This window comes from Kwoniella dejecticola, chromosome 7 (assembly GCF_000512565.2).
Source record: "Kwoniella dejecticola CBS 10117 chromosome 7, complete sequence".
Lineage (NCBI taxonomy): Eukaryota > Fungi > Basidiomycota > Tremellomycetes > Tremellales > Cryptococcaceae > Kwoniella > Kwoniella dejecticola.
This window is the reverse complement of record NC_089307.1, coordinates 773022-799902: the sequence shown is the minus strand read 5'-3', so window position 1 is coordinate 799902 and position 26881 is coordinate 773022. Positions and strand designations below refer to the sequence as shown.

General features: G+C 48.5%; 10 protein-coding genes across 10 annotated transcripts; 4 read left to right on the top strand and 6 right to left on the bottom strand.

The window, feature by feature from the left end:
- Nucleotides 1–404: 404 nt before the first annotated feature.
- On the top strand, nucleotides 405–2024 carry I303_105929 (uncharacterized protein; the record flags this gene model as incomplete). Its single annotated transcript, XM_018409242.1, has 5 exons — nucleotides 405–527; nucleotides 668–728; nucleotides 822–922; nucleotides 1042–1108; nucleotides 1180–2024. 5 exons carry the CDS (start codon nucleotides 405–407, stop codon nucleotides 2022–2024), a joined length of 1197 nt encoding a protein of 398 aa, XP_018261514.1.
- A 425-nt stretch (nucleotides 2025–2449) lies between these two features.
- Nucleotides 2450–4861, bottom strand: I303_105928 (uncharacterized protein; the record flags this gene model as incomplete). Its single annotated transcript, XM_018409241.1, has 9 exons — nucleotides 2450–2628; nucleotides 2770–3214; nucleotides 3298–3445; nucleotides 3698–3919; nucleotides 3991–4221; nucleotides 4326–4487; nucleotides 4565–4697; nucleotides 4768–4778; nucleotides 4839–4861. The coding sequence occupies 9 exons, from the start codon at nucleotides 4859–4861 to the stop codon at nucleotides 2450–2452; spliced, it is 1554 nt and encodes a 517-aa protein (XP_018261513.1).
- A 549-nt stretch (nucleotides 4862–5410) lies between these two features.
- Nucleotides 5411–8597, top strand: I303_105927 (uncharacterized protein; the record flags this gene model as incomplete). Its single annotated transcript, XM_018409240.1, has 4 exons — nucleotides 5411–5449; nucleotides 5533–5612; nucleotides 5696–7929; nucleotides 8014–8597. The coding sequence occupies 4 exons, from the start codon at nucleotides 5411–5413 to the stop codon at nucleotides 8595–8597; spliced, it is 2937 nt and encodes a 978-aa protein (XP_018261512.1).
- A 352-nt stretch (nucleotides 8598–8949) lies between these two features.
- Nucleotides 8950–10370, bottom strand: I303_105926 (uncharacterized protein; the record flags this gene model as incomplete). Its single annotated transcript, XM_018409239.1, has 3 exons — nucleotides 8950–9055; nucleotides 9176–9573; nucleotides 9705–10370. 3 exons carry the CDS (start codon nucleotides 10368–10370, stop codon nucleotides 8950–8952), a joined length of 1170 nt encoding a protein of 389 aa, XP_018261511.1.
- A 413-nt stretch (nucleotides 10371–10783) lies between these two features.
- On the bottom strand, nucleotides 10784–11436 carry I303_105925 (uncharacterized protein; the record flags this gene model as incomplete). Its single annotated transcript, XM_018409238.1, has 3 exons — nucleotides 10784–11036; nucleotides 11111–11180; nucleotides 11265–11436. The coding sequence occupies 3 exons, from the start codon at nucleotides 11434–11436 to the stop codon at nucleotides 10784–10786; spliced, it is 495 nt and encodes a 164-aa protein (XP_018261510.1).
- Nucleotides 11437–12146: 710 nt separating this feature from the next.
- On the bottom strand, nucleotides 12147–14400 carry I303_105924 (uncharacterized protein; the record flags this gene model as incomplete). Its single annotated transcript, XM_018409237.2, has 8 exons — nucleotides 12147–12260; nucleotides 12333–12445; nucleotides 12553–12671; nucleotides 12792–13100; nucleotides 13216–13451; nucleotides 13560–13869; nucleotides 13946–14130; nucleotides 14212–14400. The coding sequence occupies 8 exons, from the start codon at nucleotides 14398–14400 to the stop codon at nucleotides 12147–12149; spliced, it is 1575 nt and encodes a 524-aa protein (XP_018261509.2).
- Nucleotides 14401–16186: 1786 nt separating this feature from the next.
- I303_105923 (uncharacterized protein) lies at nucleotides 16187–18074 on the top strand (the record flags this gene model as incomplete). Its single annotated transcript, XM_065969263.1, has 5 exons — nucleotides 16187–16372; nucleotides 16450–16531; nucleotides 16610–17000; nucleotides 17114–17711; nucleotides 17865–18074. The coding sequence occupies 5 exons, from the start codon at nucleotides 16187–16189 to the stop codon at nucleotides 18072–18074; spliced, it is 1467 nt and encodes a 488-aa protein (XP_065825335.1).
- A 1278-nt stretch (nucleotides 18075–19352) lies between these two features.
- I303_105922 (ribonucleoside-diphosphate reductase, alpha subunit) lies at nucleotides 19353–22203 on the top strand (the record flags this gene model as incomplete). The annotated part of the gene is made up of 4 exons (XM_018409235.1): nucleotides 19353–19395; nucleotides 19496–19629; nucleotides 19737–20177; nucleotides 20236–22203. The coding sequence occupies 4 exons, from the start codon at nucleotides 19353–19355 to the stop codon at nucleotides 22201–22203; spliced, it is 2586 nt and encodes an 861-aa protein (XP_018261507.1).
- A 77-nt stretch (nucleotides 22204–22280) lies between these two features.
- Nucleotides 22281–23783, bottom strand: I303_105921 (uncharacterized protein; the record flags this gene model as incomplete). Its single annotated transcript, XM_065969262.1, has 5 exons — nucleotides 22281–22347; nucleotides 22439–22602; nucleotides 22722–22885; nucleotides 23004–23082; nucleotides 23220–23783. The coding sequence occupies 5 exons, from the start codon at nucleotides 23781–23783 to the stop codon at nucleotides 22281–22283; spliced, it is 1038 nt and encodes a 345-aa protein (XP_065825334.1).
- Nucleotides 23784–24362: 579 nt separating this feature from the next.
- On the bottom strand, nucleotides 24363–26091 carry I303_105920 (uncharacterized protein; the record flags this gene model as incomplete). The annotated part of the gene is made up of 7 exons (XM_018409233.1): nucleotides 24363–24703; nucleotides 24799–24843; nucleotides 24909–25026; nucleotides 25102–25302; nucleotides 25381–25455; nucleotides 25528–25660; nucleotides 25775–26091. 7 exons carry the CDS (start codon nucleotides 26089–26091, stop codon nucleotides 24363–24365), a joined length of 1230 nt encoding a protein of 409 aa, XP_018261505.1.
- Between the last annotated feature and the right edge of the window lie 790 nt (nucleotides 26092–26881).

The window sequence follows — 26881 nt, the reverse complement described above, 5'->3', positions numbered from 1 at the left end:
TATTGGATCTGGCAAAATGAGGATCCCGCAGGTGGTAGTAGCTCTGATCAGGCGCCCTGGATGTTTCGATAGGATCTCTGGATGATGTATGCACAAGTAGAAAGCTGTCGAGTTCACTCCGAGTCACGATGGTTTATGATGATCTACTGATTGTTGCTGTAATTTCCGGGTTGATCGGTGAAAATCGGTTATATAAGGTTACCACCACTCACTCGGCCGAGCAATAGAGCAACAACAACAATCAAAGGATCGTCATTTATTGACACGTTGACATCCGTCTCACTGAAATTACACATGTTTCCTCTTCTCCAACTTCTACATCTCTACCAACAATACAACGCAGAAACGCAGACACACTTAGAGAGACTAGCCCAGTGGGCAACTCGACCCCCGCCCCCCTCAAGATGTCCTCATCCAGGCCTAAAGTCAACTTACGCTCGACAGCAGTCAAGCGAATAATGCAAGAAGCCTCTGAACTGGCTAGTGCTGATATCGATGAAGATGGGTTTGTCGCTGCTCCTCTGGAGGTATGTATCTATCTGCACTCTGCTCAATCAGCTTCATCTCTCGGACACGACACCATCTTGTGTTACGTTGCATTGAATCACGTTGCATCGCTTTGGGGGTTTCGGATCAGATTGGACTGACTCCGTCAATTGGATCATAGGACGACATTTTCGAATGGCATTGTACGATGCGTGGAGTATCAGGAAGCGAATACGATGGAGGTACGTTCTATCGGCTCATCCTCATCATCATCATTCATGTCACCTTTCCCATGCGGATGTATAGATCCGAGGCTAACAACAAGGCTAATGTAGGCTTATACCACCTAAGAATACTATTACCTCCGAGTTATCCGATGTCAGCACCCGACATCATGCTCATGACCCCAAATGGGCGCTTCGAGCTCGGCAAGAAGGTGCGTCAATCTTGGGTGCCTACTTAGGCTGCAGTCGCTCAGTACATGCTGTTTTCGCCGCTTGTCATTGATCAAAGAGGGTTGAAATGTGGGCTGACGTGGAAGGGGGGACTGTGCAGATCTGTATAGATGGATTAACGAGTTTCCACGCTGGATCATGGCAACCCGCATGGGGAGTTCGAACGGGTCAGTAGATTTTCCTCGAAGCCATTGTCGGTGCTCGCTGACAGGCTCACTCCATAATCTGATGTACGTAGCCGTGGTCGGTCTTCGTTCGTTCTGGATGCAGAGCGGGGAAGCGCTCTCTGCTATTGGAGCTTTAGATTACTCGAAAGAAGAAAGGAAGCGATTAGCCCTTTTGTCCAAGGGCTGGAAATGCCCTCAATGCGGAGTCGAGAACGAAGAAATCATATCGTCGGTGTCGGTATCCGCAGCTGCAAGTGCGAATATGGGCGACAAATCTCGCGCGAAGGATGATGAGAAGGGAAATGAGAACGAGGATGGGAAGGAGGAAAGTCCAATGGAACATGTACATCAACAGGAGGAGGGAATATCTAGAATCTCTATAGATCCTAACCCACAGGAAACGCCAAACATTCTACCACCTTCTAGCATATCTACCACCTCCCTCGGGACGAACACTCACACCGCCGCTGGTGATCAAGCATTGCCGGTCGGGATCCTCCCGCCTGACCTTGAAGGGAAGCCCAAGCCCCCTGATTCAAGCGATGACAGCTACAAAGCTCAAGATACATCAAGCGACACTGACCCTCATGCTGCTCAAGCTCCTCTAACAAGTACAAACCATGGTATCACTTGCCCACAGCATGCTGCATCCCAGCCTTCATCACATGAATTATCAGAAAGACCAAATACTCTTCCTCCTCCTTTACCTGCTTCCTCAATCACACCGGCCACACCCACTGGACCAATCATGCCGCCCACACTCGCGCCCTCCCGCACTGTACCTCAAGCCCATGATCCGCAGATACAACAACAACAACAACAACTACAACGGAGTCCGGTATTTTACTTGATCGATTCGATGATTCTGGCTGGAGTATCTATATTGATCATGCTCATAGCTAAACGGTTGGCCTAGCCAAGGCACTCTTTGAACCTTTATACCAAAGCTGCCTCTTTCCCTCGAGGAAGAGGAAACGGGCCCACACCCGTGTATCGATAGACTTGTATACTCATCTACCTGTATAGACGGAGACATGTTGTGATAAATGTAAACGTAACCATATATCATATTGTAATGTATCGTTGTAATATAATGCATCTCATCACATAAGGAGAACGAGAATATATGTCATTCAATTCAATATCCAGTCAGATCAAAGTCAAAAACCGCAAAATGGCAAAACGCAAAACGCAAAACGCAACAAGGTGAACAAACAGGTGTATCTACAACGCTCAATAATCAAAGTCCGCGACTGACTGAATCAAAACATTCTTCTCTATCTCCACCATGTTGACACAGCTCAAGTCATCGCATCGCATGGGATGGCATGGCATGGCAATCTAAATGGAGAAGAATGGTTGATCATTCCGTTGCTGTCCTTTCTGCCCTTGCTGTCCCTGCTGATTCTGATTTTGATTTTGCAATTGACCGAACGGATTATTAGCTCCGAATCCTTGGGCACCAGTTTGCTGCATTGCTACACGGTTCGAAGGATGGAAACCTGATCCCGCGGGGATACCTATAACACGTTGTATGCCGGATCAGCGTCTACTGCCACCGCTAAGAGCTCTGCTGTATAGATGATGCGACATGCGACATGGGACAAGGGACAAGATTGATAATAAGATGATTTGGTGATGATGGAGAAACAAAGACTCACGAAGATTACCGACATTACCGAACGTGTCCAACCCATCTTCTCGACCTCTAGCCAGAAGAGCTGCCAAGCCAGAATGCTCTCCGTCATCTCGTTTCGGCGCAGGTGTGAATGCCGGTTTCGCTGTGTGTTGGGGTTCCACAGGTTGAGGTTGGGGGCTTTGAGGTTGTTGTTGTTGGGTGACGGTAGGTACAGGTAAGAAGGATGTCTGAGGTTGAGGTGAATACGATTGCTGTTGTTGTTGTTGAGACTGTTGGCCGCCTCCAGGTGCGAACGGGTTGTTCGAAGCGTATCCTGTCGGTTGAGAGAACAAGGATGTATTTTGCTGTTGTAGGAATTGCTGTTGTCGCATATATTCTTCCTGTTGGCGTTGTTGCTCTTGCAATGCCATTTGCTGCCTGATATACTCCTCTTGTTGTTGCTGTTGCATCATTTGAGCGTGGAAGGGCTATAGAAAAGAAACATAAAAGATGAGCCTGGAGGTGCTGATCGGGGCGATCCGAGAATGGGAAGCAGACGGCTATAACTCACATTGTAGGAAGTATATTGTGGTTGCATCTGCTGTTGTTGGCCGTATCCGACGTCGACCAGCGGCCATCCGCCAGTGGGCATCATAGGCATTTGTTGGGTCTGTTGAGCGAAAAGATCCGGTTGTTGTTGATATGCGTTTTGTGATTGTCTGTGCGTTCAATGCGTTGCGATCAGCGTCTAGTCTACTTCCTCATGATCGCGCACGATTCTGCTATTTTTCTATTTCCACCTCTGCTTCCCGCTTTCTCGACACCTAACAGTATCTCTACCTGGTTGGAGGTATACACGTGGTCGAGTGAGAGGCCCAATTTCTTCCGTCTCCGCTCTCAGTGCTGGTATCCCATCCGCTCGCCTTCCGCATACGTCCCTACTGAGTGGACGAAGATGAAGTGTGACTCACATATTCAGACTATCATCGAACAACGCATTCTGGTTACTGGCATCCTGATCCCTCTTCCTCTTCTCCTCATCTTCCTCGGACATCCTCATAGCTCTTCTCAGATCATCTTCTTCCTTCGTGATCTGCGATCGACGCTTGGCTTCATCCTCTGACATCCTCTTGGACTCCTCAATCGCTTTCGCCAGATCATCCTCTTCATCCCTATTTCGATTCGGTTTTGGTCTATTTACAAGCGGTATGTATCCCCTTCAGCAATGCAGCCCATACGACAGGGTCGGATCGTTCTGACTCACCTGGGTGCTTCTCTGATTGGACTTCTGGGTTCTCCATAATCGTTATCGCCGCGCAATCCACTATTCTCAATATTACCCAACATCCTATCTCTCATCGCCCCTCGTGATCGCCTTTCCTCCCTTAATCGAGCATCATCTTGCAGCAAGTTCGTTATATCTTTGGCTTTTTGTCTGACGTTCGCCCCTACATCTTTACCGGATTCATCTACATATACGAATTCTTTCAATGTCCTATCATTATGCTTGATCAGCGCCAGCACCTGACTAATTCTTGTCTACGGTCTTTGCGGATTCTCCATTTTTGAGCATAGGATGACAGGCGGAGATGGACTCACTTGACGATGTAGATGTTGTCCTTGAAATATATCACCACGTTCTCCGATCCTGCATGTAAACAGTAATCCAGAAGCGTCAAAGCTTTGAACACATGTCTCCAGTTCTTCCCCTTATCGTTCAATCGCTTGTCCATCATCTCCATAATCTCGACGAAGTCGCTCCTGCAAAGTCATGTCGAATAATTAGTCGACTCGACGGCTATGTCAATCGATTAGGAGTCGGACGGAATGATATTCACTGATTATATGTCATTTGGGCAATATCGTTCATCTGTGCACCGGAAGGTCCCCACGGATCATTCGAAGTCGCATCTCGCACTTTCGTCTGCATGTCCGTGTACCCCTTCGTATAGTTCTTCGCCACACGCAGAGCTAGCAGCATCAGACTGTATCAGTACACAAGGAGGGCGAAAGTGTCAGCCGCATGAGATAGGTGGCTCACCGCCTCGGCCACTGCGGAACACGGAGAGGTCAGCGCTGTTCACATGAGGTGAGCGATGACCATGTGCTCACAGGTGCTGCAATGATGCTGCCATTTTGCTTGATTGCGGTAGACGTCAAGTATAGCAGGATGAAAGGACACAGCTAAGCAAAGAGGATGGCAAGATGTTATAACTATATCGAGACGACTGATGAATGAGGGATATCGAGGATGTGATTGTGTTGCATTAAGGAGGGAGGGAGACGAGCGTCATCGAATGATCACAACGTAATGCATACCGAATGCCACTTGATCGGAGTTAGCGTATGGTGAGATCGGAAATATAGCTGATTAGAAAGAACAATGGTTGAATTTGTGCAACTGGACTTTTTACACGCGATACCTAGTGCTTTGTGGTAGGAGAATACAGGTTGATAGATGGAACATAACCTTCTATATCTATCTATCTCCCCCACCTCATCCTATACACAGCGACTGCAATCGATAAATCCTGTCAAACGGCTTCGACATCGTCAGAGATTCGAACGACACGGAGGAAGAAACCCAGTCTGCTTCACTCTTCAACCTAAAACTCGTACTGAAAAATCAGACGCAATAGAAAATCAAGTCTTAGAACTGAAAGAAAGCAAGGATATAAGCAAAGATGCCTCCTATCTACGTAAAACCTGAAAATGCGCTCAAGGTGAGTCAGACGCAGAAGGCGATGCCATGGTATCAACATGCGGTCGAAGGGTTGTGCTGACGATGCAAAATGGTTGTATATAGCGCTCAGAAGAGCTTTTGGCTCTTGGAACTCCCCAATCTCAACAACAGGCTTTTGAGAATTTGGTTGAAGTCTTCCAGAGGTGAGTTTCGGAGGTTGCTAGAGGCTTGCGCGGTCCATCATTTTTCATGAAAACTTACTGATTCTATTCTTCCGGGTCAACAGCAAAAAGTTCAAACACACCCCTGTCGCCATCCTTGAACCTATTGTCTTCAAATTCCTCGATTTGTGTGTCGAGATGAACCGAAAGGCTCATGCCCGACAAGCTCTCTTACAGTACAAGAATGCTGTACAAACCACTTCAGTCGCTTCCATTGAAAAAGTTCTGAACTACTTCATCGCGCAAGCCGAAAGCCGACTCACCGCTGCTACCGAACAAGCCAAAGCTGAAGTTGCCGCCCTTCCCGAGAACCCAGTTGTCGATGACGAGCTTCCCCTTCAACCCACTGCTTTGCTCCTCGACACCTTTGTAGACAGCGTTGGAGATAGAGAGAGAATCGAAAGGAGGTTGATCGCACCCGCCCAGAAATTCTGTTGGGACGCCTATGACATCTCCCTCGATATCGCTAAATCCAATGACAGGCTAGAAGTCATCTATCAATCCGTCGCTCACCGGGCTTTCGAATTCTGTAAGGTCCACCAGAGGAAGTCTGACTTCAGGAGACTCTGTGAACAACGTCTGCGAAAAGATCTCACCAACGCCGCCAAATACGGCCACCAACAACATGCTATCAACTTGTCTGATCCTGAAACTCTCGGAAGATTCCTTGACACCAGATTCCTTCAATTGGAGACCGCTGTGGAATTGGAACTCTGGCAAGAAGCTTTCCGATCCGTCGAGGATGTTCACGGGCTCGTTGCTTCCGGAAAGAAGGTGGCCAAACCTGCTATGATGGCCAATTATTACGAGAAGTTGACCCAGATCTTCAAGGCTGAAGGTGGAAAGCAAACTGCTGTCTTCCACGCTGCTGCCTGGACAAGATACTTCCAATACGCCGAAAGAGCCGGTATCTCCAATGAGAAAGCTCCTGGGAGTGTCCTTCTTTCCGCCCTTGCTGTCCCCCTTGGTGAAGTCGAGACCAAACAACGTCTGATTGCTTTGCTCAATCTACCAAAGATGCCCACCAGAGAATCGCTTGTCAAGGATGCTGCCTCCAAGCACGCCAAACGAGTCCCTGCCGACATCAGACAGATCTACCAAATCCTCGAAGTCGACTTCCAGCCCACCACAGCCTGCAAAAACCTTGCGCCCCTTATCACCTCGCTCGCACCGGAGTACCAGCCTTACCTCCCCGCTCTCCGAGAAGTCGTTCTTTCTCGACTTGTCCAAGAGCTCGCTCAAGTGTACGATACCGTCACCCTATCGCACATCCTCAACCTGGTCAAACCGTTCGACAATACTCCATGGGCTACTGAGAAGTCATCCCTCGAGAAATTCCTCATGACTGCCTGTAGAAGAGGTGATATCAACGCTTCCGTTGACCACGTCGCTCAGACCATCACTTTCGTCACCTCAAATGCTCAACCCAACCGACTTTCCGACCTCGCAATCGTTCTGTACAACACCATCCAATACCTCAATCCTGCTCCTGTCACTTCTCGAGCCGACGCTTTCGCCGCTGCCCTTGCTCAAGCCGAGGAAGAGAGGAAACAAATTGCTCACCGAAGACAGATTGTCAACAAGCGAAGAGAGTTGATGGAAGAGGCCAACTTGAGGAAACAGAGAGAAGAATCTACTGCTTTGGCCGAGCGACTGAAGATCAAGGCTGCAGAGGATGAACGAAAGGCCAAGGAAGCTGCCAAACAAGCTGAAGTTGATCGATTGCGAAAACAGATGGACGATGCCCGCCGAGCTGAAGCTGAACAACTCGCTAAGCAACTCGCCGACAAGGGTGCCCTCAAAGTGGATATCAAGAATATCGAGGATCTTGACTCGTCTAAATTGGTCGCTCTCCAAGTCGAGCAACTTGCCAAGGAGAAGAGAGAACATGCTGAGAGGCTTAGAATCGTTGGTAAGAGGGTTGATCACCTCGAGAGAGCCATGAGAAAAGAAGAACGACCATTGTTGGCGGATGATTACGAGAAACAGAAAGTCGAGGATAAAGCGGCGCATGAAAGACTCAACGTCGAAGCTAAACTCCTGGCGATCCAACAACAAAAGGCGGCTGTAGACTTGAAAGCTAGATTAGGTAGGATGTTACCCGATTACATCACTGCTAGGGACAATGTCGAATCTCAGCGAGAAGCCGAGTTTAAGATTGCGCGTGAAAGAGCTAGAGCCAAGGTGGACGAGGAGAAGAAGAAATTGAGAGACAGGTTAGTCGAGAGGAAGAGGGCCGAGAAAGCTCAACGGGAGAAGGAACAACGAGAGATCGAAGAGAGGGAAAGAAGAGAAGCCGGTTAGTCTATCCTGCAGAAAATCTGTCCGTCATCGCCGAGTAAGACTGATTGTGTGATTGCGTGATTGTGTTTAATTCTTGCAGAGGAAGCCGAAGCTCGTGCTGCTGAAGAAGCTGCTCGGGCCGAAGAAGAAGCTCGAGTGGCCGCCAAAATCGAAGCTCGAAACGCTGAAGCTGCCGAACGAGCTGCCGCTGCTAAAGCCGCTCGAGAAGCCCAACGAGCTAAAGACCTCGAAGATGCCCGAGCGCGAATCGCCCGTGAAGAAGAAGCTGAGCGAAGAAGAGCCGAACGCGCTAGTGGTGCAGGAACATATCGAAGACCTGGTGCTGGGGGTCCAGGTGCCTCCGCACCTAGTCCTGCAGCCGACTCTGGTGCTAGTGCTACTGCTCCGACGCCTGCATTTGCTCCTACCAAAGTCCCTGGAGGTGGTGGAGGATGGAGAGAAAGAGCCGCTGCGAAAGCAGCTGCCGAAGCCAATGGAACTGCTTCACCTACCGCTACTCCGTCTTCCCCTGCCCCTGCCCCTGCACCCGCTGCCGGTAATGCGGACGGAGAAAATGCGAATGCTACTCCTGCTTCGGGAGGTAAATGGGTACCTAGGCGAGGACGAGGTGGAGGTGCTTTACCGCCGTCGGGAGGAAGGACTGCATCCGGTAGAGGATGGTAATTGTAGATCCATAGAGTATAAAACAACTGGGAGGAGGGGCGTTGTAATTTACGAGGAGCGTTCAGTGATGATTGCTATGCAATTGCTATATTGCGGTTTAATACAATTCAGATGCACAACTTGCATGGAGTTAGCTAAGTTGGCAAGGGCAAGACGATCGATTGACGACTGAGGACCAACGACTACCATTTATCACAATAGACGATGACCTTGAACTTGGCTTGACTCGGCATAGCATGATGCAAACATGTCGTTTCGTTACTGAGAATCATGCACTTATGCTCACCCATCATAAAATAATGTCATCTATCATGTTTATGTTCATCCAACTCTATCTGCGTCAGTCTTCAGTCTACCGAAACACCCTCCCTAATCCTTGACAGGTATAACATCTGCCAACGTCGAACCCAAATAAGAAATCATTCTCCCTTCCTGATCCACCGCAATTATAGCATGGTCTATATGAGCGAAAGGCATATCAGCATGTCGCCTCCATATACATCGAGGTTTAGTTTATATGTATTTTTAATTTGCGGATGGTTGGTGAGGTTCAAGGCAAGATAAGACGAAATACTGACCTTCCTCCTATTCGCGGATCTCCTGGAGGGACCACCAATGCTCCTGGAGGTATATATCCCGGTCCACGCTGGACGTAGATCTGTTGTCCCGGCATCGGAGGAGGCCCGCCTACTCCGCCCATTGACATTGACATATGATGTTGCGGTGGGGGTGGAGGAGGCGGTCTTGCGGTATTTCCGGGATACGAGTTCCATGATCCAGGAGGAGGCGGTAAATGACCATAAGGATTCTGATGCTGATTCTGGTGCAATTGAGGATGTCGAGGTTGGGCGAAGATAGGTAATGGTCTTTGGAAATTTGCTGAGGATGATGCGGAAGGATTAGAGCCTGGTGCAGTGGAATGGAGGTATGACGTCGATAATGCTGAATTATACGGTTTGCCGTATTTCTTCCAATCCTATTTGCCGCATTACAATGTTTCAGCATATGAACATACCCAGTCATCAGTCGTATTCCCTTTACATTCACATTCTCCCATATTTCCGAAGAAGGTATTTGAGGAGGACTGAACTGTAGGAGGCCACGTACCGTCTCATGGGGATTCGAAGGATCATTGGCCTTATACCCCGTATTATTGCATTTATGACACCAAAAACCCTTTGGGTAGACTAATAACTGTCCTCGCCATAACAATGGTCGTCCAGGTGTAGGCGCTTCCGTGGGCGAAAGATCTTGTTCTTGGGCTTGCCCTTGATGAGGAGGTCTAGATGGTCCAGCACCATCATGATTATTATTGGATCCGAATCCAGATTGCGGTCCGTCTTTACCTGGCGGCGGATGACTGGGAGCGTTGAAGCCGAAGCCTGAGGATGTAGATGGGTTCCTAGGTGGGAGAGGAGGTGGATTGTAATTCTGATTATGACCAGTCTGTTGAGGATGGACGGAAGATTGACCGTCAAATTGAGAACCTAATTCATGTTGAGGTCTCCTCCCGAACCCAACACCTACACCCGTTATATTCTGCTCTAGTCGGTCTGGCATCGGCGGCGGACCAGAGAAGTCCATCCGGCTAGGACCAGCCGCGAGAGAGGTTTCGCCTGAGGTAGACTGGGCGGCGGAAGGTGTGTATGCGGGAGGCGGGTCGAAGGGATCATCATCTGGATTAGGTGTCGGCGTAGCGTTAGCATTAGCGGATGCGTTTGCGGTTGCTGCGGTGGGAGGTGGACCGCTAGGAGCTGCGTAAGAGGTAGACATCTGAACGAAGGTACGTCCCGAAATTGTTACGTAGGCTGATGAGTGCTCGATTGGACAGGTGTTTCTTTGTGTGAGCGTATTGATGTAAGATGTAAGACTGGAAATGTTAAAATGTAGAATACTGTTATGCGGTGCCAAGAAGTAGAAGTTGATTATCTCGCGCACGGTGACGTTGTTCGCTCGGGCAAGGTACACAGCCTTTACGTCACCTTACTCGACGTTGGTTTGGGTGGCAAAAATACAAGACTGTGCCATGAAATACGAGGCAGTCGCAATCTCGAATGCATTCAATCGCTAGCTATCAAGTATCTGCTATGCAAATACATGTACAAATAGCCCAACTCAGAGTAATTACCTTGCGACGTCTTTCCATGCTCACTCTTCACGCTCCCATTCTAGCCGCATTCCTTCTGTTACCAAGACACCGGTTCATCCGCCACCAATCCGGAAGTGCTGCTGTACCAGATCAAACAGAGGGTTGCCACATTGAGAGCCAGACCAATACTACCTCCTACCAGCAGTATGACCTCGCTTAGAGTCCTCTTGGAAGCGCGGAAACATGCGCAAGTCGACAAATGAGGCGACATCGATGGAGTTGACTCGCAATAAAGAACGACCAGTTGAGTGAATGCGAAGATGATGCTGAATGAAGTACAGGTGATTCGGCTGCATCATGGACGGGAATCAGCATTTGTCTCCCTTATATCTCTCATCGACAGGCGTGGAGAGAGCCAGCTCACATGGCATGGTTCTCGAATCCGATATAAAGCAGTAAATCGCAGATAGCGCTGACGAAGAAGCAAAATACCACTAATGTATTATACGCCACACAGGTGAGTATCAGCAATCGAGAGTACTTCACATCTCTTGTATTCAATGAGTCAAGTCACTCACTAAGCACTTCGACACCGGGCGATAGATGTGCATGAGCTCGTTCTCCTGCATCTCTATCTTCAGGCCCGAATCGGACATCGCAAGTACATTGATATTTGGCTTCGCAGGGCGTAGAAAAAGTGCTTTCGGAGTCGAGAGTGGAGGACATCTTGTCCTTGGTGGGCTTCGACATGTTGAGCTGTATATTGTAATGAGACAGCTGTGTATAACGGTTGAAGAATAGAGGAACTAAAAGACCTCAGGTAGAAGGCCTTGGTTTGAGTGCTTATATATGGTATGATCGACATTGGTATACGACAAGGGTACCATCTAGGTTGGCGGCTTGTCGTACTCTGATGGTTCGAAAACCGTATGATCACTGTGGTTTACTATTACGCATCGAAGAATCGCTGACGATAAAGCCACGACGCTCTGATTCGCTTACGACTACTGTATCGTGTTCGGCGAGCACGGAGGTCGATATTTGACTGCCACACTATCAAGGCGTGTCCGTCGGTTTCGCTAATCTTGAATAGTCTGAGACAGATTACCCCGTTCAAGGTTATCTGTCAGTTGTCGTCATCCACCTGAACCCGGATGATACCATTTGCATGCATCCAACATATTCCATACAAAACAAGCATTGTATACCATATCAGAATTTACTTGTATTTCGAAACCCATTCGTTCTTTATTTCTCAAGCTTTCCTTCTTTCTCTAAGTCTACAAGGGTTTGTGAAGTTTGATGGAGAGTCGGGGAGTTCGCAGAGTGACGACTCCGCTCTTTGGGCCAGAGACAAGAGACGTTTCTTACAAAACATATCTACATTCCGTAATCAGCGAGATTGTCATGAGTCAAGCTGGGACTTCGCTACGCCTTGAAGTTGAACTTGAACACATTACTCACCTGAAATGAATGTTCTCGTTCTCGGTCATACCCTTCATACCGTTATCAGCAGATAAAACAGGATCGGCTGGTCCGTATTTCTTGTCTCGAGTTTTGTTAGACCTCCACATCTGCAATTTAGGTTGTGGAAGCTATCAGTCGCATATACTTCGGACGTCGAGCTTGAACTTCATATGACTCACGTAGATCCATAGAGCACCGTGACAGAGAGTTTTGAGGATGTATCCGGCCATCATGCAATAAGCGGCAGTCTGGTATCTTGGCGCTTCACTATCGAGAGCAGTCAATGGGCCGACTGCGGATAGCAATATGACACGTCAGCACACCAATAAGATGGTATACAGAGGAGTGGTGGTCGTCGCGGAAAGTCATATGCCTTGTGATCCCTGAGGTCGGACTTACCGATGTTTCCAACACAGTATGCTACAAAGATGCACGAGGAAGTAACGACTCTCTTGGAATAAGCACCGATATTGGAGGAGACCATGACAAGACCAATCGTGAATCCGATCGATTGGGTACTACCACGCGAATGGACACAAAGTGAACGTCAGCTTAGCGGCATATGGAACACTCCTGCTTCGAGTATACAGTACTCAAGAAAGGGTGACTGTTCATCCCAAAAGCAAGAGCACACTCACTTGACCAACCAAAACCCGATGAGTCTTGCCCAAGTATAATGCTTGGTGAATGGCAAGAAACTCATCATGGCCGTACCCATCACACAGATCAGATTACCGATGGTCATCATTAACAGTCTGGTGTTCGCCCATCTGGTAGCTACCAGCCCCGCGATAAGGAGGGAGATAACTTGGAGTGATCGTCCGGCGCAATCGAGTAAAGCAGCATTGAAGGTGGAATAACCCAGACCTTTGATGATGGTTCCCGAGAAGTTGGTGAGAACTCCATTGGGAACTGATGAGCCGAACATCGCGATCGACAAGAACCAGCTAAAACAGAAGAATGCTATATTAGCCGTGGTACGGACGTGAAATATCGTGGCTGCGCATCATGAGAGATGCGAGACTGTGTAGCGTCGAGAGCCTCAAGACGACGCCAACTTACGTTTTAGGATCTTTCAAAGCTTCGAAACCATGTTTCCAATTGAAATTGGTGGTTTTGAGACCTACACCAGACTGGGCGACTCGGTTGACAGCTGCCGGTCGGTCGTCTTTCTTGATCCACTTGGCGGTACTTGGCCCATCTGCAAGGAAGAAGTACAGACAGATACCGAGCGCCATCGTGATTGAACCGAGAATGTAGAAGATCAATTTCCATCGGGGAGTAGGGTGATCGTCCATCTACAATGCACCAGAATCAGCTGCTGAAAGTTGGGATACACACAGAAGGCATGTCGCAAGTGTGTAACTGTGTAACTGTGTAACTGTGTGGCGTTGGCCTTGACTCACTTTGGAGATTCCAGCAGCCATCAAGGAACCGATCATACCTCCCCACCCGACGGCAGAGTACCAGATAGTCTGTCTCAAGGGGATCTCGTCTCGCTTGTACCACCACCCAGTCATCAACGACAGACCTGGAGTGACGGCAGCTTCGAATACACCCAGGAAGAATCGAGTGACCATTACGTGGGCGAAGTTCTTGGACCAGACCATGACTAGTACAGTGAGACCCCAGATGAAGGCCGATACACCCAGAACACGTCCAGCGTGCAATCGACCGAGGAGGTATGACCATCCAGGTTGAGCTATCATATAGCCACTATGGTGTACCCATGAATCAAGCACATATCTTCAGCTCGATTCAGGATTACATGTACACGTGGGACCATACTCACATGTAGAAGATGGCTGCTCCCAAGGAATACTGATTACCGTGCATCCCCATGGCTTTCTCCATGCCGAATACCTTTGCGTAGTTGAGAGCGGTCTTGTCAAGATATTGCAAGGTCTGAGTGATGAGGAACAGGGGAAGTAGGAGAAGATCGATTCGGACTCTGATACGCTTGTTTTGCTCGGGTGTCTAAGGGTACGGAATAGACATGGGACATATCAGCTTGAGAGCATGGCACCTTGATAAGCGAGCACGGGACCAGATACTCACCACTTCCCCAAGAGCCTTGGACTGTTCATAAGCTGCCAAACCAACATTGGGCCCCTCGTCTTCCTCGGGGATGATTTGAGGCACAGCGACAGTAGTATGGTCGATATGCTTGACAGCGCCTTTCTCAGCGTCGGTCGTCCACTCTGAGGAGTCGGACTGATGTCTCGCGAGCTCTGGCATGGTAGACATGTTGTTGATAATTGATCGTGGTACAGGATTGGAAGCGTGTATCAATTTGAATGTTCGAGATCCCTAGCGGTATAGGAATATAGGTCGGAATGAGTTACTTCACCGCGTACTGATCTGGAGAAGAAAGATGCCCCTTGGGTCTCCAAATCTAGCGCTTTTATACCTTTCTCTCCTTCCCCAGCCTCATGCCACCTCAGCTCCCATAGCACACCAGACTGCCATATGGTCTCGAAGCTGGTTTGACCGTGAGTCGAGTTTCCTATTCATTCCGAGTCTTCCGATAGGTCATCTCATATTTTCGAATTGGAACGCCATCACCTTCGTCTCAATTTCGAATAGATAAGAGCCCATCGATAGGAGATTTCGAATTTTCGATTGGTTCTCATGCGTGAGACATACCTGGCACATTCATTCATGGGAATTGACCGAACCTGTTTTCGAATGCGGATAAACGATCGATAGTATCATAGGGATTATGAGGATCATACCCCACATCTCGAGATGCGGTGTCTGAGGGACCCGCGTTGGTCAAAGGGTATAATCGGTCCATGATCGACGGCCTGTGCAATCTTCTTCACCGTAGAGGCCTTGGACTAGTAGGTTGAGAGGGGAGATACCCCACACATCCCACACATCCGCACGGAGTAGTCGTACTTGGCATGGAAAAGTATTTTCGAATTTCGATCGAGTGCGGTACGTTCCTGCGTACCTGAGTCGAACCGTCGGCCCCTTTTGTCAAAAAGATCATCAAAGGGATCTCTTGGCAGGATCGAAGGTAACGGTATAACGTTATTCGATCGCATATCGACGGTAAATCAAACTATTCTCTTAAGCTGGAATTAAAAGTCTGCCGGTATATACGGAGTGTCTTGAAAGTCTGGCTTCGAAGGATATATGAGGGTAAGGAGGAGGATCGCATCATCATCATGTGAATCATCCACGCCTCATGTTAGAGGCTTTTGAAGGTGGATCTGATTCCGTTTAAAAGACTCTTTTGGGATGAGGAGGGAACAGACGCAGCAAGGAGATCATGCTTGAGGGCTAAATATCGTCCCGTTTTCACTGCTCTGCTCTGCACAGAACGATCTTCTTTTTCGAAGCCCAGCTACATCCCCACACTTTGATCACCGATTTTTTCTCAAGTGCCTTATAGCTTGGCGAAAATGACGGAATGTAACTGACTAAATCACGCAAAGACTAACCAGAAAGGAGAAGTAGGTTTTCTCGTTAGCTGTACTCTAGTAGTCTTCTCGATATCGGAGCTCCTGCTGCGTCTTTTGGCATTGACGAGAAGAAGTCTGGCTGTCTGGCTGAGCCTGGCGCTCGGAATTGGGTGCTCCGAGTATCATTGCTTCCTTGTCGGAAGTTTTACACCTCCTTACTCTCAAGCTGCAGACATCAAAAGATGAGTTGGACCTCACTCAGATGGCATGCAGTAATTTTCAAGATAGCCAATGGTCAACGCCCATATACCACCTACAGCGTGTCCCAGATATATAAAGCCTCGTCTAAGGCCAATGAAGAGAATAGCTTTACATGCTCCTCAGCTGGAGATCGTGGGTCCATATAGGCGGACAGCATGCGGAGTGCTATTCAAGCTGGAAGCAAGACTCGCGTGGGAGCGGAGATCATCTGATGTCCGCCTGTCCGTCACAACAAATGGCCAAGAGCCGGTTCTTGGCACCAGCATATGTATATCGTCTCTCACCCTAGACATTCGAACATATGTATAGTACATACACCTATACATGTTTCCAGGCAGTAAACCCACTGTCGACCTCGAAGGATGCCCCCTTATCTACTCCCACTGTCAAGGACGAGCTTGCTCACATATTCGTCCCTGTTGACCGATCCTTCCGGCTCATACACCGGTGTCTTAGCCGATGCGACAGCTGCTAGGACGAAGCTACAATTAGCTCTGAAGAGTGTAGCGGACAACGAACCTGGTGCAAGTGCTTTGGCAGTGATAGATGTGAGAACTCTCTCTTTCCCTGGCGGGACTCCTGCACATGAACATGGTCATCGGGGAGCTGATACAGTGAGAGTCAGGCAGTCCAAGTGTATTTACCGTATCTGAAAGGTATAATCGCATGTCTAGATGCGGACGAACTGCTTTTCAGGGGTGAACCCAGTGAGTCGATGGTCACAGCCATACAGTCATGCACATCCTTCTCGGCTAGGCTGGCTGATGTATCTGTTTTGTCGATAGATTTCCCATGGTCATCCCCATTGACATCTTACACCCTCTCTTCACCACTTCTTCAGCTACCCTCTATTCACTCTGAACATCTCTTCGTTCTGCTCACATACATCTTGGCACTCTCGAATCATGCGCATTCCATTTTGGCATCATTACCCAGCTTTGAGCCCAGTCCAGGGCAGAAAAGCGTTCCGCACATGTCTGCCGAGGACGATAAACGGACGACGGCTGGTCTGAGCCGTGCGGTAGATTTACTTTGTCAGGCTTCAGGAATAGCAGATTGGGTATCGGAGAACGTCAGTCTGAAGATCGATTCTGTCAAGCAAGCATCTGGCGGGCGAGTAGGAGGTCAGAAGTGGCCTATAGAATCTAATAGAGAAACTTTCAAGGGGTTGAGCATGTGAGTTGACATAGATCACACATGTCAGATTCTCCATTTATGCGAACAGTCCGCTTCAGAGAGAACGGATTTCTGATTTGCTAATCAAAAACCAAATGTTGGTTGTCATGCAGGATGCTTCTCGCCGATGCTCATCTGACGGCAATACGCAAGCTCCTTTTACCCGTTCTTCCACACGTATTGTTCTCACCGCCTGGACCGCCGTTACCCTCGAATCACCCTTCTCCATCATTACTAGCTAAACTCTACCTGCATGTCACCTCGCTATACAACTCCTCTAGAGCTTTACTCAAAGCGAATTCCTCTTCTTCTTCCTCGTCAAACGCATCATCGTCGTCGAAGAGATTATTCTCAAAAGACAAATCCAGTAGTATAGAGGTAGATTCGGTAGAGGGAGAGATGATAGTGGAACTCAAGAGATACCTGAAGAAAGAAAATCAGTTGAGTATGGCATTAGCGTACAAATGGCTTGGAATCGATTCTGCGGAAGGGAAATCCCAAAAACTCGGGGAGGGAATAGCATTTGTGAAAGAATCGTTATTCAGATTAGAAGATATGGAAAGCTCCAAGATGAAATCTGGGATTAAGAACTTGTCGATAAAGAACAGTGAGAAGAAGAAGGAAGAGAGGAAAAATAGGGTAGGAAGGCTTGAGAGGGAGATCGAAGATACTAAAGCGTGGTTGAGGAGTTACACCAAGCTGAATGATACCGTGAGTGAGATGAGTCTCAACCTCCCAACCTCTCATTCTGTGTGGATAGCGAGACGTGGGCTGTGAGCTGCACACGGGACTGTGGGAACGAGAAAGGTGACAGAACACGACAGCTTGGTGCTTATTGATGCTGATGGGAATACACTTGTCTAGGTGGCATTTCAACCGATACCGCCTGCGTCTAGTCTGATTGTCCCGCCCGGAAGACCGATATTCACCGCCAAGCCTTTCGTATCTCCTCTAAGCAAGTTTGAGCCTACACATAGGCTGCCGAGTCCCAATGCTGAGGATGAGGCTGAACAAGGCGAGAATGGAAGTGCGGGCGCCGAAGGAGAATATGCAGGGAAGGGCAATTATTTCTGAAGGATCTGTGCATTTGCGTGCGGTCGTGAAGGAGATCATTTATCTGTTGTAGCATTGCATGTCATCAAATCTTGTGTTTCTGTTCATGGACAAGAAGATTGCGAGACACTTGCGGTCGACCTGTTGACCACCAATGGAGACTGGGCGAGTCTGGTCTAGTGAGAATGAAATGGACATTCTATCTCCACAGTCATTCGACATTGATTTCTCCTCAATCCCCCTGCGAGGAAGCCCATGAGCGTACAGCGTGCATCGGAACAGATCGCATGCGAAAGACATCGGCCGAAGGAATGGTGTATATTCTATCAGATAAATGACATCTTTTCAAGCGGCCGATGTTCTGAAGAGCCAAGATGATCGGTCACGACAACCGTTATGAACTCAGCGATAGGACTCATCTCGACACGATGTCTTGATACAAGCGAGCGTGTTGAATTGATAACTCCCGTTGCATGTGAGCATGAATATGAATTAAAGGCAAAGGCAGGTAGGGAAACGCGGTCTACACAGAATGACGTTTCGTGTCTGGTCTCAATCGATCAACATTACCCGTGAAGACGCGATGCGACGCGTCGACAAAGTTGACTGTGTGATACCATACCATTCCAGCCATCAGGTATAGTCCAGATCGGAACGACCTTTTTACCCTGATCTTTCTCTTATATGGAAATGTCCTCCACATGCTGAGCAATCACTTCGAGCTGCATCATGTAGGTCCGGTCTAGTCTGTCGGATCGGCCGACCCTTGATACTTATAATTTGACAAACGAGAGAGGAGGCTGAGTCTCCAGGGTTTAGTCCTCTTGACGCGTTGGAAAAAGGAATTTTGCACCTGACTTGACGCGCCCATCGAGATCACACGGTTGACGCGTACTCCAAACATTACAAGAATCAACATTACATAATTCATTTTTCCCAATCAATAAGCTAAAAAGACGCGATCCTAGCAGCAAGAGTTAGAATTTATAAAAAGGGGCAGGACATGGGATGTCTCAACGCGATCCTTCCTTCTAATGTTTCTCTTTCTCCATCTCTTCTTCTTCTTTCTACATCTGTCATTATCAATCAATTGTATCAATAAAGGCTTGGTCCTTGACTACGAATAACGTCTACGAATCACTGTGAGTATCTTTCATAACGACTGTATACGGAAAAAGCAATTTCATAGCTTACTAAGCAACCTTGCCTCGACGCGACCAGACTACACCGAAACGCCTCGATCCTTATCCTCTCACCTACCTACCTCTTACACCTCCGTGTGTTACAGACGACTTTGCCATGGTCATGTGGATCTACAAGAGAGACGGCCGAAAGGAGCCTGGTAAGCCAAAATTCGCCCCCTGCCCATCGTTACGAGAGCTTTTGGTACAGTGTCTTCATTCGAGCTGACGTGATTCAATTTCCGTTCCACCTCTCCGTAGTCGCTTTCGATAAAGTCACCGCCCGTATAAACAAGCTTTCATACGGTCTTGACCCTAATTTCGTCGAGCCTGCCGAGATCACCCAAAAGGTTATCGTCGGTATCCACGCTGGTATCACCACTGTTGAATTAGATGTGAGTGTCCTTACTTCCCTTTCGCCTATCAGTTTGCAATGCATCACACTTGGCTTCTGCATGACAATGATAAACTTTGCAAGACGCTGACCTCCTCTGCTATACAGAACCTTGCCGCTGAAACCGCAGCATACCTTACCACCAAACACCCAGACTACGCTATCTTAGCCGCCCGAATCGCCATCTCCAACTTACACAAAGAGACTAAAAAGCTCTTCTCCAATGTCATTCAAGATTTGTACGAATGGGTCAACCCCAAGACTGGTAAACACGCTCCCATGATCGCCGACGATGTCTACAAGATCGTCATGGACAACAAAGAGACCCTCGACTCGGCGATCATCTATGATCGAGATTTCGCTTACAACTACTTCGGTTTCAAGACTCTCGAACGATCCTACCTCCTGAGAGTGAATGGAAAGATCGTCGAGAGACCCCAACACATGATCATGCGAGTCGCTGTCGGTATCCACGGTGCTAACATGGAAAAGGTCATTGAGACTTACAACCTCATGTCCGAGCGATATTTCACCCATGCCTCTCCCACTGTGAGTCAGCTTATCTGAGTGTATCAAAGATGACATCCGGCTGATACAATGATCACAGCTCTTCAACTCTGGTACTCCTCACGCTCAAATGTCTTCTTGTTTCCTTGTTGCCATGAGAGACGACTCCATCGACGGTATCTATGACACTCTTAAGACTTGCGCTCAAATCTCCAAAACCGCCGGTGGTATCGGTCTTCACATCCACAACATCCGAGCCAAAGGTGCTTACATCGCTGGTACCAATGGGTACTCCAACGGTATCGTACCCATGTTGAGAGCTTACGATGCTACCGCTCGATACGTCGATCAAGGTGGTAACAAGAGACCTGGTGCTTTCGCAATCTACCTCGAGCCATGGCACGCCGATGTGTTCGACTTCCTCGACTTGAGAAAGAACCACGGTAAAGAAGAAGTCCGAGCCAGAGATCTCTTCTACGCCCTCTGGATCCCCGATCTCTTCATGAAGCGAGTCGAACAAGATGGTGACTGGACCTTGATGTGTCCATCGGAATGTCCCGGTCTTGCTGATGTCCACTCCGAAGAGTTCGAGAAGCTTTACGAAGGATACGAGAAAGCCGGCAAAGGTCGAAAGACCATTAAAGCTCAAAAACTTTGGTTCGCTATCCTTGAAGCGCAAACGGAAACCGGTGGACCTTTCATCCTTTACAAGGACGCTGCCAACTCCAAGTCCAACCAACAGCACTTGGGTACCATCAAGTCTTCCAACTTGTGCACTGAAATCATCGAGTACTCTGCTCCTGATGAAGTAGCAGTATGTAATTTGGCTTCTCTCGCTCTCCCTGCTTTTGTCGACCTTGAACGACGAACCTATGACTTCAAGAAACTCCACGAGATCACCAAAGTCGTCACTAAGAACTTGGATCAAGTAATCACCCGAAACTACTACCCTGTTCCTGAGGCCAAGAACTCCAACATGCGACACCGACCAGTCGGTTTGGGTGTGCAAGGTCTCGCAGATGCCTTCATGGCGCTTCGAATGCCATTCGATTCTCCAGCTGCTAGAGAACTCAACATCCAAATCTTCGAGACTATCTACCACGCCGCTTTGGAGGCTTCCTGTGAGTTGGCACAAGAGCTCGGCAAATACCCTTCATACGAAGGATCGCCTATCTCTCAAGGCAAACTGCAACCCGACTTCTGGGGTAGAACACCCACCGATCTCTGGGACTGGACTGAACTCCGAGCCAACATTGCCAAACACGGTGTCCGAAACTCGTTATTGGTCGCTCCTATGCCTACTGCGTCCACATCTCAAATCTTGGGTTGGAACGAATGTTTCGAGCCATACACATCGATGTTGTACGCTCGAAGAGTGCTCTCCGGTGACTTCCAAGTTGTGTGCCCATGGTTACTTCGAGATCTCATCAACCTTGGTCTGTGGGACGATAACATGAAGAACCTGATCATCGCCGCTGGTGGTTCTATTCAAAACATCCCTCAGATTCCTGCTGAGCTCAAGGCTATCTACAAGACGGTATGGGAGATCTCGCAAAAGGCAGTCATTGATCTCGCTGCTGATCGAGGAGCGTTCATCGATCAATCTCAATCGCTCAACATTCACTTGGCCAACCCATCCTTCTCTCAACTGACCTCGATGCACTTCTACGGATGGAAGCGAGGACTCAAGACCGGTGCCTACTACCTTCGAACAAAACCTTCTGCCAATGCCATTCAATTCACTATCGATGCTGCTACACTTAAACAAGCCAAATCCAATGCTGCTGCCGGAGGCAAGCCAGGCTCTCCTGCACCAGCTGCTGCTGCTGCTGCTGCGGGACCATCGGCCGAAAGTCTTGTGGCTCCGATGAGACAAGTAAAGATCGCCACCACTGCTTCATCAGCACCTGTACCCCAGCCAGCTCAAAGTCGAGAAGACTCGCCTAAACCTTCGGAAGAGGAGGAAATCTCGTACGAGGAAGCCAAGCGAAGAGCCGAGGAGAGAGCTGAAGCCGCTTTACAATGTTCGATCGAGAACAAAGACGCTTGTTTGATGTGCTCTGGATAAGCGATAAGCGAGCTGGTGCGGTTGGTTGCCTAGGTGCCCTGGTGGCTGATAGACGTATTGCGATGCGATTTTATAGTTCAATGTTGTACACATCTTCCTTTGCTTTTGGTCTTCTCTATACCTTTTATATTATACTTTTGCATGCTATGAATACATTATGACGATCTACAACGGGCTTCGATGGGACGTAATAAGCCACAAAAGTATGGGGATCCCTGTTAATATAGATACCCACCTAGCGTTGAACCTTGATATTACCCGCTGTGCTGACGATACACTATGTATTGCCGTCACACTCCCATTCGAACCCGCATATTGTACGCCCAGCTCATTCAATGCTCCCGTCCGGTTATGTCTTCCGCCTTGGTCGAAGAGACAATCCAACTCGTTGACTCCTTGCTGTGAGGGCGGGGACAATCAGATACATCAGCTCAAATACCCTTTGACTTAGAATAACGACTAACGACTAAGGTCTTAAGGATGTGATGAACAACGAAAGAATCAGAAGACTGACTCACCATCTCGTACATTGCACCAAACCAGAACCACCTTTCGACCCAATCGACAGACTTCATATATGCCGTAGTTATATCCATGAATCTCTGCACTTCGATGTAGGTCGCTTGTCCGTCGTATTGACCTGTTTGAGAATTGTACACTGAGAAATTCTGGGGAGCGTATTCTAAGGGTGTGTGCCGGTAGTGTGTGGGTGTCAGCTGTGACGCGACGAAGATGATTGGAAAGACACATAGGGAGTAAGAGACGATGAAAAGCAAGAGCAATTGAATTCAATGACTGACCTGTGATCCATACGGGCAATTTGTAGGTTTTGTGATAATACTGAATATGCTCTATGAAACTCTGCGGGACAAGGTCGTACTATGATCAACCATATCGACAGATCAGCCTCATCCCCTTCTGAACCTGGATAGATACTCATGACTTTCGCGAAATACGAAACCTCTCCGACAAGATCATCAGGTATGAGTGGGAAGAACCTTAGAATAATTACTCACCCAATGCAAAGCCAGAAAATCCGGATTACAAGCCCCCTGACAGGCGGCATACCAATCCCTCATCCACTGTCTTCCCGCTTCTCCCGAGGTCACCGCCGGACTACCGACCCTATACCCTTGATACCTCAGCGGTTCTAAGACTTCGCGCCATACGATCGCAGCTTGTTGAGGCGAACATAAAGCTTGTCCGGGATGATCAGGCTCGTTGAACCCCAATATATCCTTCTTGGGCGTTAAGGGAACGTCGGAGAAGTTGTTCCATAAGGCACTCTGAAATGGGCGGATGTAGGTATCGTTGCAACCCCATAACATCGGTACGAAGGGAAAGGGGATATCCCATATCCGAGAGGAATTTTTGGGAGGTATGATAGGATCAGGTCCCCAGGTGTAGTATGATGAGATTGTTGTTCCGGGTGAGGTGAAGCCGCCCATTGGCACCCAGAGTTGGTTGGGCCATGCTAAACCTGGACCGGTGAGGTTGTCATTGAGAGCGAGCGCAGGCGGTAAGACGATGAGGCTTGTGAGTGTAATCCCAATTAGATCAAGTTGGACCCCGAGGACCATGTTCGACAGATGTGTCACTTTCATTCTGATGATTTAGGTCATGTCGAGGTGATAGGTATGTGATTTAAGTGAACAGCGAAAAAAAAGAACATGCTTGATAGAGCGACAATCCGAGAGAGAGAAGCATGGCGCAGCAATGCTGCGTGTGCATAGTCTGAGAGGCTAGACAGAGCATCGCGAAGGTATTTGCTTCCCCGAATAGCTCGGTGATGGTTGAAAAAGCGAAGTTTAGCATTGGTGGATTGAGACGAGCTGTTGAAGTGTATTGAGAACATGCTTTTTGTGCGCTGTAACAAGGGACAAAAGGGCATTAATTGATGACAGTGGACGACCTCCACCCACACGTTTCAAAGGAGCGGAGGCAATAAGCGGACTTGTCCGCCGTTCATGTTCACCAGGACGGAAAGTGGCAGATATCTGTGCATGGACTGACGCTGTGTTTGCTATTATAATGTATGATGTCGTACGGGCAAGAGGGCAAGAGAAAGGATCTGTCTGCAGGCGAGCACACTATGAAATCTCCATCAGCTACAGAAATAATCCCGATTGGAAGTCGCTATAGTCTCGCCTTTCCTCTGATCACCACCAAGTTCGGACGAACACTGCCAACCCCTCAATACTCGTCCCCACAGCCCCACCCGTACTATTATAAGCCGCACCAAGCTCGTACGTCTGCACCAGATCGAATATACCGCTCTGACTACCTGCAGGAAGAGAGAAGACTCGGACAGTCTGATCACCTGCAACGAGGGAGTACAAGTAATCTTGTTGGTCTGAGAAATGAGCGATTCGCGAATCCACCAAAGATCCAGGGTTGCCGGAGGAGGTAGTGATATTGTATCCTGGAAGCAATGTGGCTTCGAGGGTTGTGGAGTTGATCGTCATTGGGGTGATGATGGCTGTCGCGAGGTCGATGGTGACTGCCACAACTCCATTTATCAGCTCACCCCTCCAAGTCCCTTTTCGATGGATCATCCGTAAAATCTGCGTTGACCGGGAAAAGGGGAGTTCTCACAATATTGATCGGTGACGGGCGAATATGCGCTCCAACAGGTCGCCGCTACAACGTTGTGGACTTGAATCAGTATCCGACTTTTCGTATCGATATTGATAAGATTAGCTCACCTTGACCTGGTATAGTGATAGACGTATTATAAGACACCGATCCGTCCCTCTCGATTCGGATGATATCAGCACCACCAGCAGGATCGGTCACCAAGTATGCTGCAGAATCAGCAATGGGCTGCATGAAAAGAACAGGGGTCAGTCGTCCGATACTCCATCCTCATTCAGCGCGAGCAAGGAGGCTGGAGCTCACGGTGATTGAGAATGGTAGACCTCCAGGACCGGACGCAGCGTAGACAGTCGACTTGTGCGAGACGGAATCGCTGGAAACGTCGAAGAGCTCAATACGGCCTGCGGGAGCCTCAGAGGCATTTGCTGATCCTTTGACTGTGACGAAAAGGATCTGGCCGTCGGCAGTGAATGAGAGGTCCGAAGGGGTTTTGGGAGGGCCGACCTGAGGAATATGTACATTCGTTCAATAATAATTCACGCCACCTGAGTTGGCGCGCGGGTGTAAATTGGAATGACATACGGGTGGATCAGTCTGACCGAGCTCCAGATCATATCTGAAAGAGGACATGAGCTCCAAGCCTGTCTCTCTGATGTTCTGCGTCACACGACACTCTAATCAGCTTTCAGCAGCTTGGCTTGATACAATTCTTTGGAATGTGATACTCACAAAACATCGGATATACGACTGCGAGCCTGCATTGGCTACACACGCTTTGGTACTATCTGGAGATACTGCAATCGAGGTTGGGTATTTCCCTCCTGACCAAGTGTTATTACCGATCTGCTGGATGTTCCAAGGTCTATGACAGACAGTGAGAGGATCAGCCACAATGAGAACCTCATAAGATATTGTGATTGTGATTGTGATTGTACCTTCAACGCGAGAAAAAACACATTGCAATTGGAAGACTTACTCCTTTGGGTCAATATGGAAAAGAGACAACTCGTCACTTGCAGAATTGACAGCGAACAACAGATTCTCGTGAACCAACAGCGAATCACTAGATTGTAGAGCGTCTTGACCTCTGGCACCTGCGCCCTTCCCACCAGTCTGGAAGGAAGACACGAATTCAGCGGTTCCGTTCGGGTGTAAAGCCGATATCAAGATGGCTTGATTAAATTCTTGCGAGAGTGTGTATAGAGCTCCTTTGTAGTCGCTACCCCATGCCGAAGCTCCGAGTAGAAAGGCTAAGCTAGCCAACAAGGGGAAGGTGATTCTCAAGGAGAACATATCGAGTCGAGCGAGTCAAGTTTTCGCTCAGTCAAGTGTGTGATGGTTCGTACGATGGGCTTCTGAGAGGAGGAAGTGATTCATCGCGCGAGCATGCAGTACTTATACCATGCCTGTCACTCTATCGACATGACGCAGCCATCTGTCCCGAGGACGCATCACGGCAGTCAGATGATGAAGGCGGATCAACCTGACGGTGAGAAATGACCGAGCTACAGAAGCTGAATCAGCTATGCCCGAACAACCACGGCAAACACAGCATTGATAACCTGCTTCTCAACGGAGGTTCCGTCTCTTCCAATCGTCGGTATACGGATATCTGTATGTATTCTTGGAACCTGACTCAGCAAGACATGCATACCGGTGTTTGAGATCGATTGCATGACGAATCACGTAGCGACGTATGCATAAGTGACGCTCAAAGTCGGATCTGTGCCACTGTATCCTGCACACTTATTACTTATTGTGCTGTCTTTACGTTACTTCGATCAGTCCGGCGAATGATGCCAAATGGCGCTTCTGATGAGGCATTATCTGGTCGCCGGAACGAACTAGTGTTTTGATACGAGCCATTTCCTTGGTCAAATCTCAATGAGGATTCATATGCTTGATAGCGTATCTGTAAGAAGCTTATCTGACACTCTTCAATGACACTGCTCATGAGCGTCTTGATAGAGAATGATAGTCTCGTGAGGAAAACAAGCGAGCACGTCGTCCACCACACATGGGTCTACTACGCACCGCAAAGAGCAGCAGATGTGAAGGATGTCGCCTGTCATGATGACTTGCC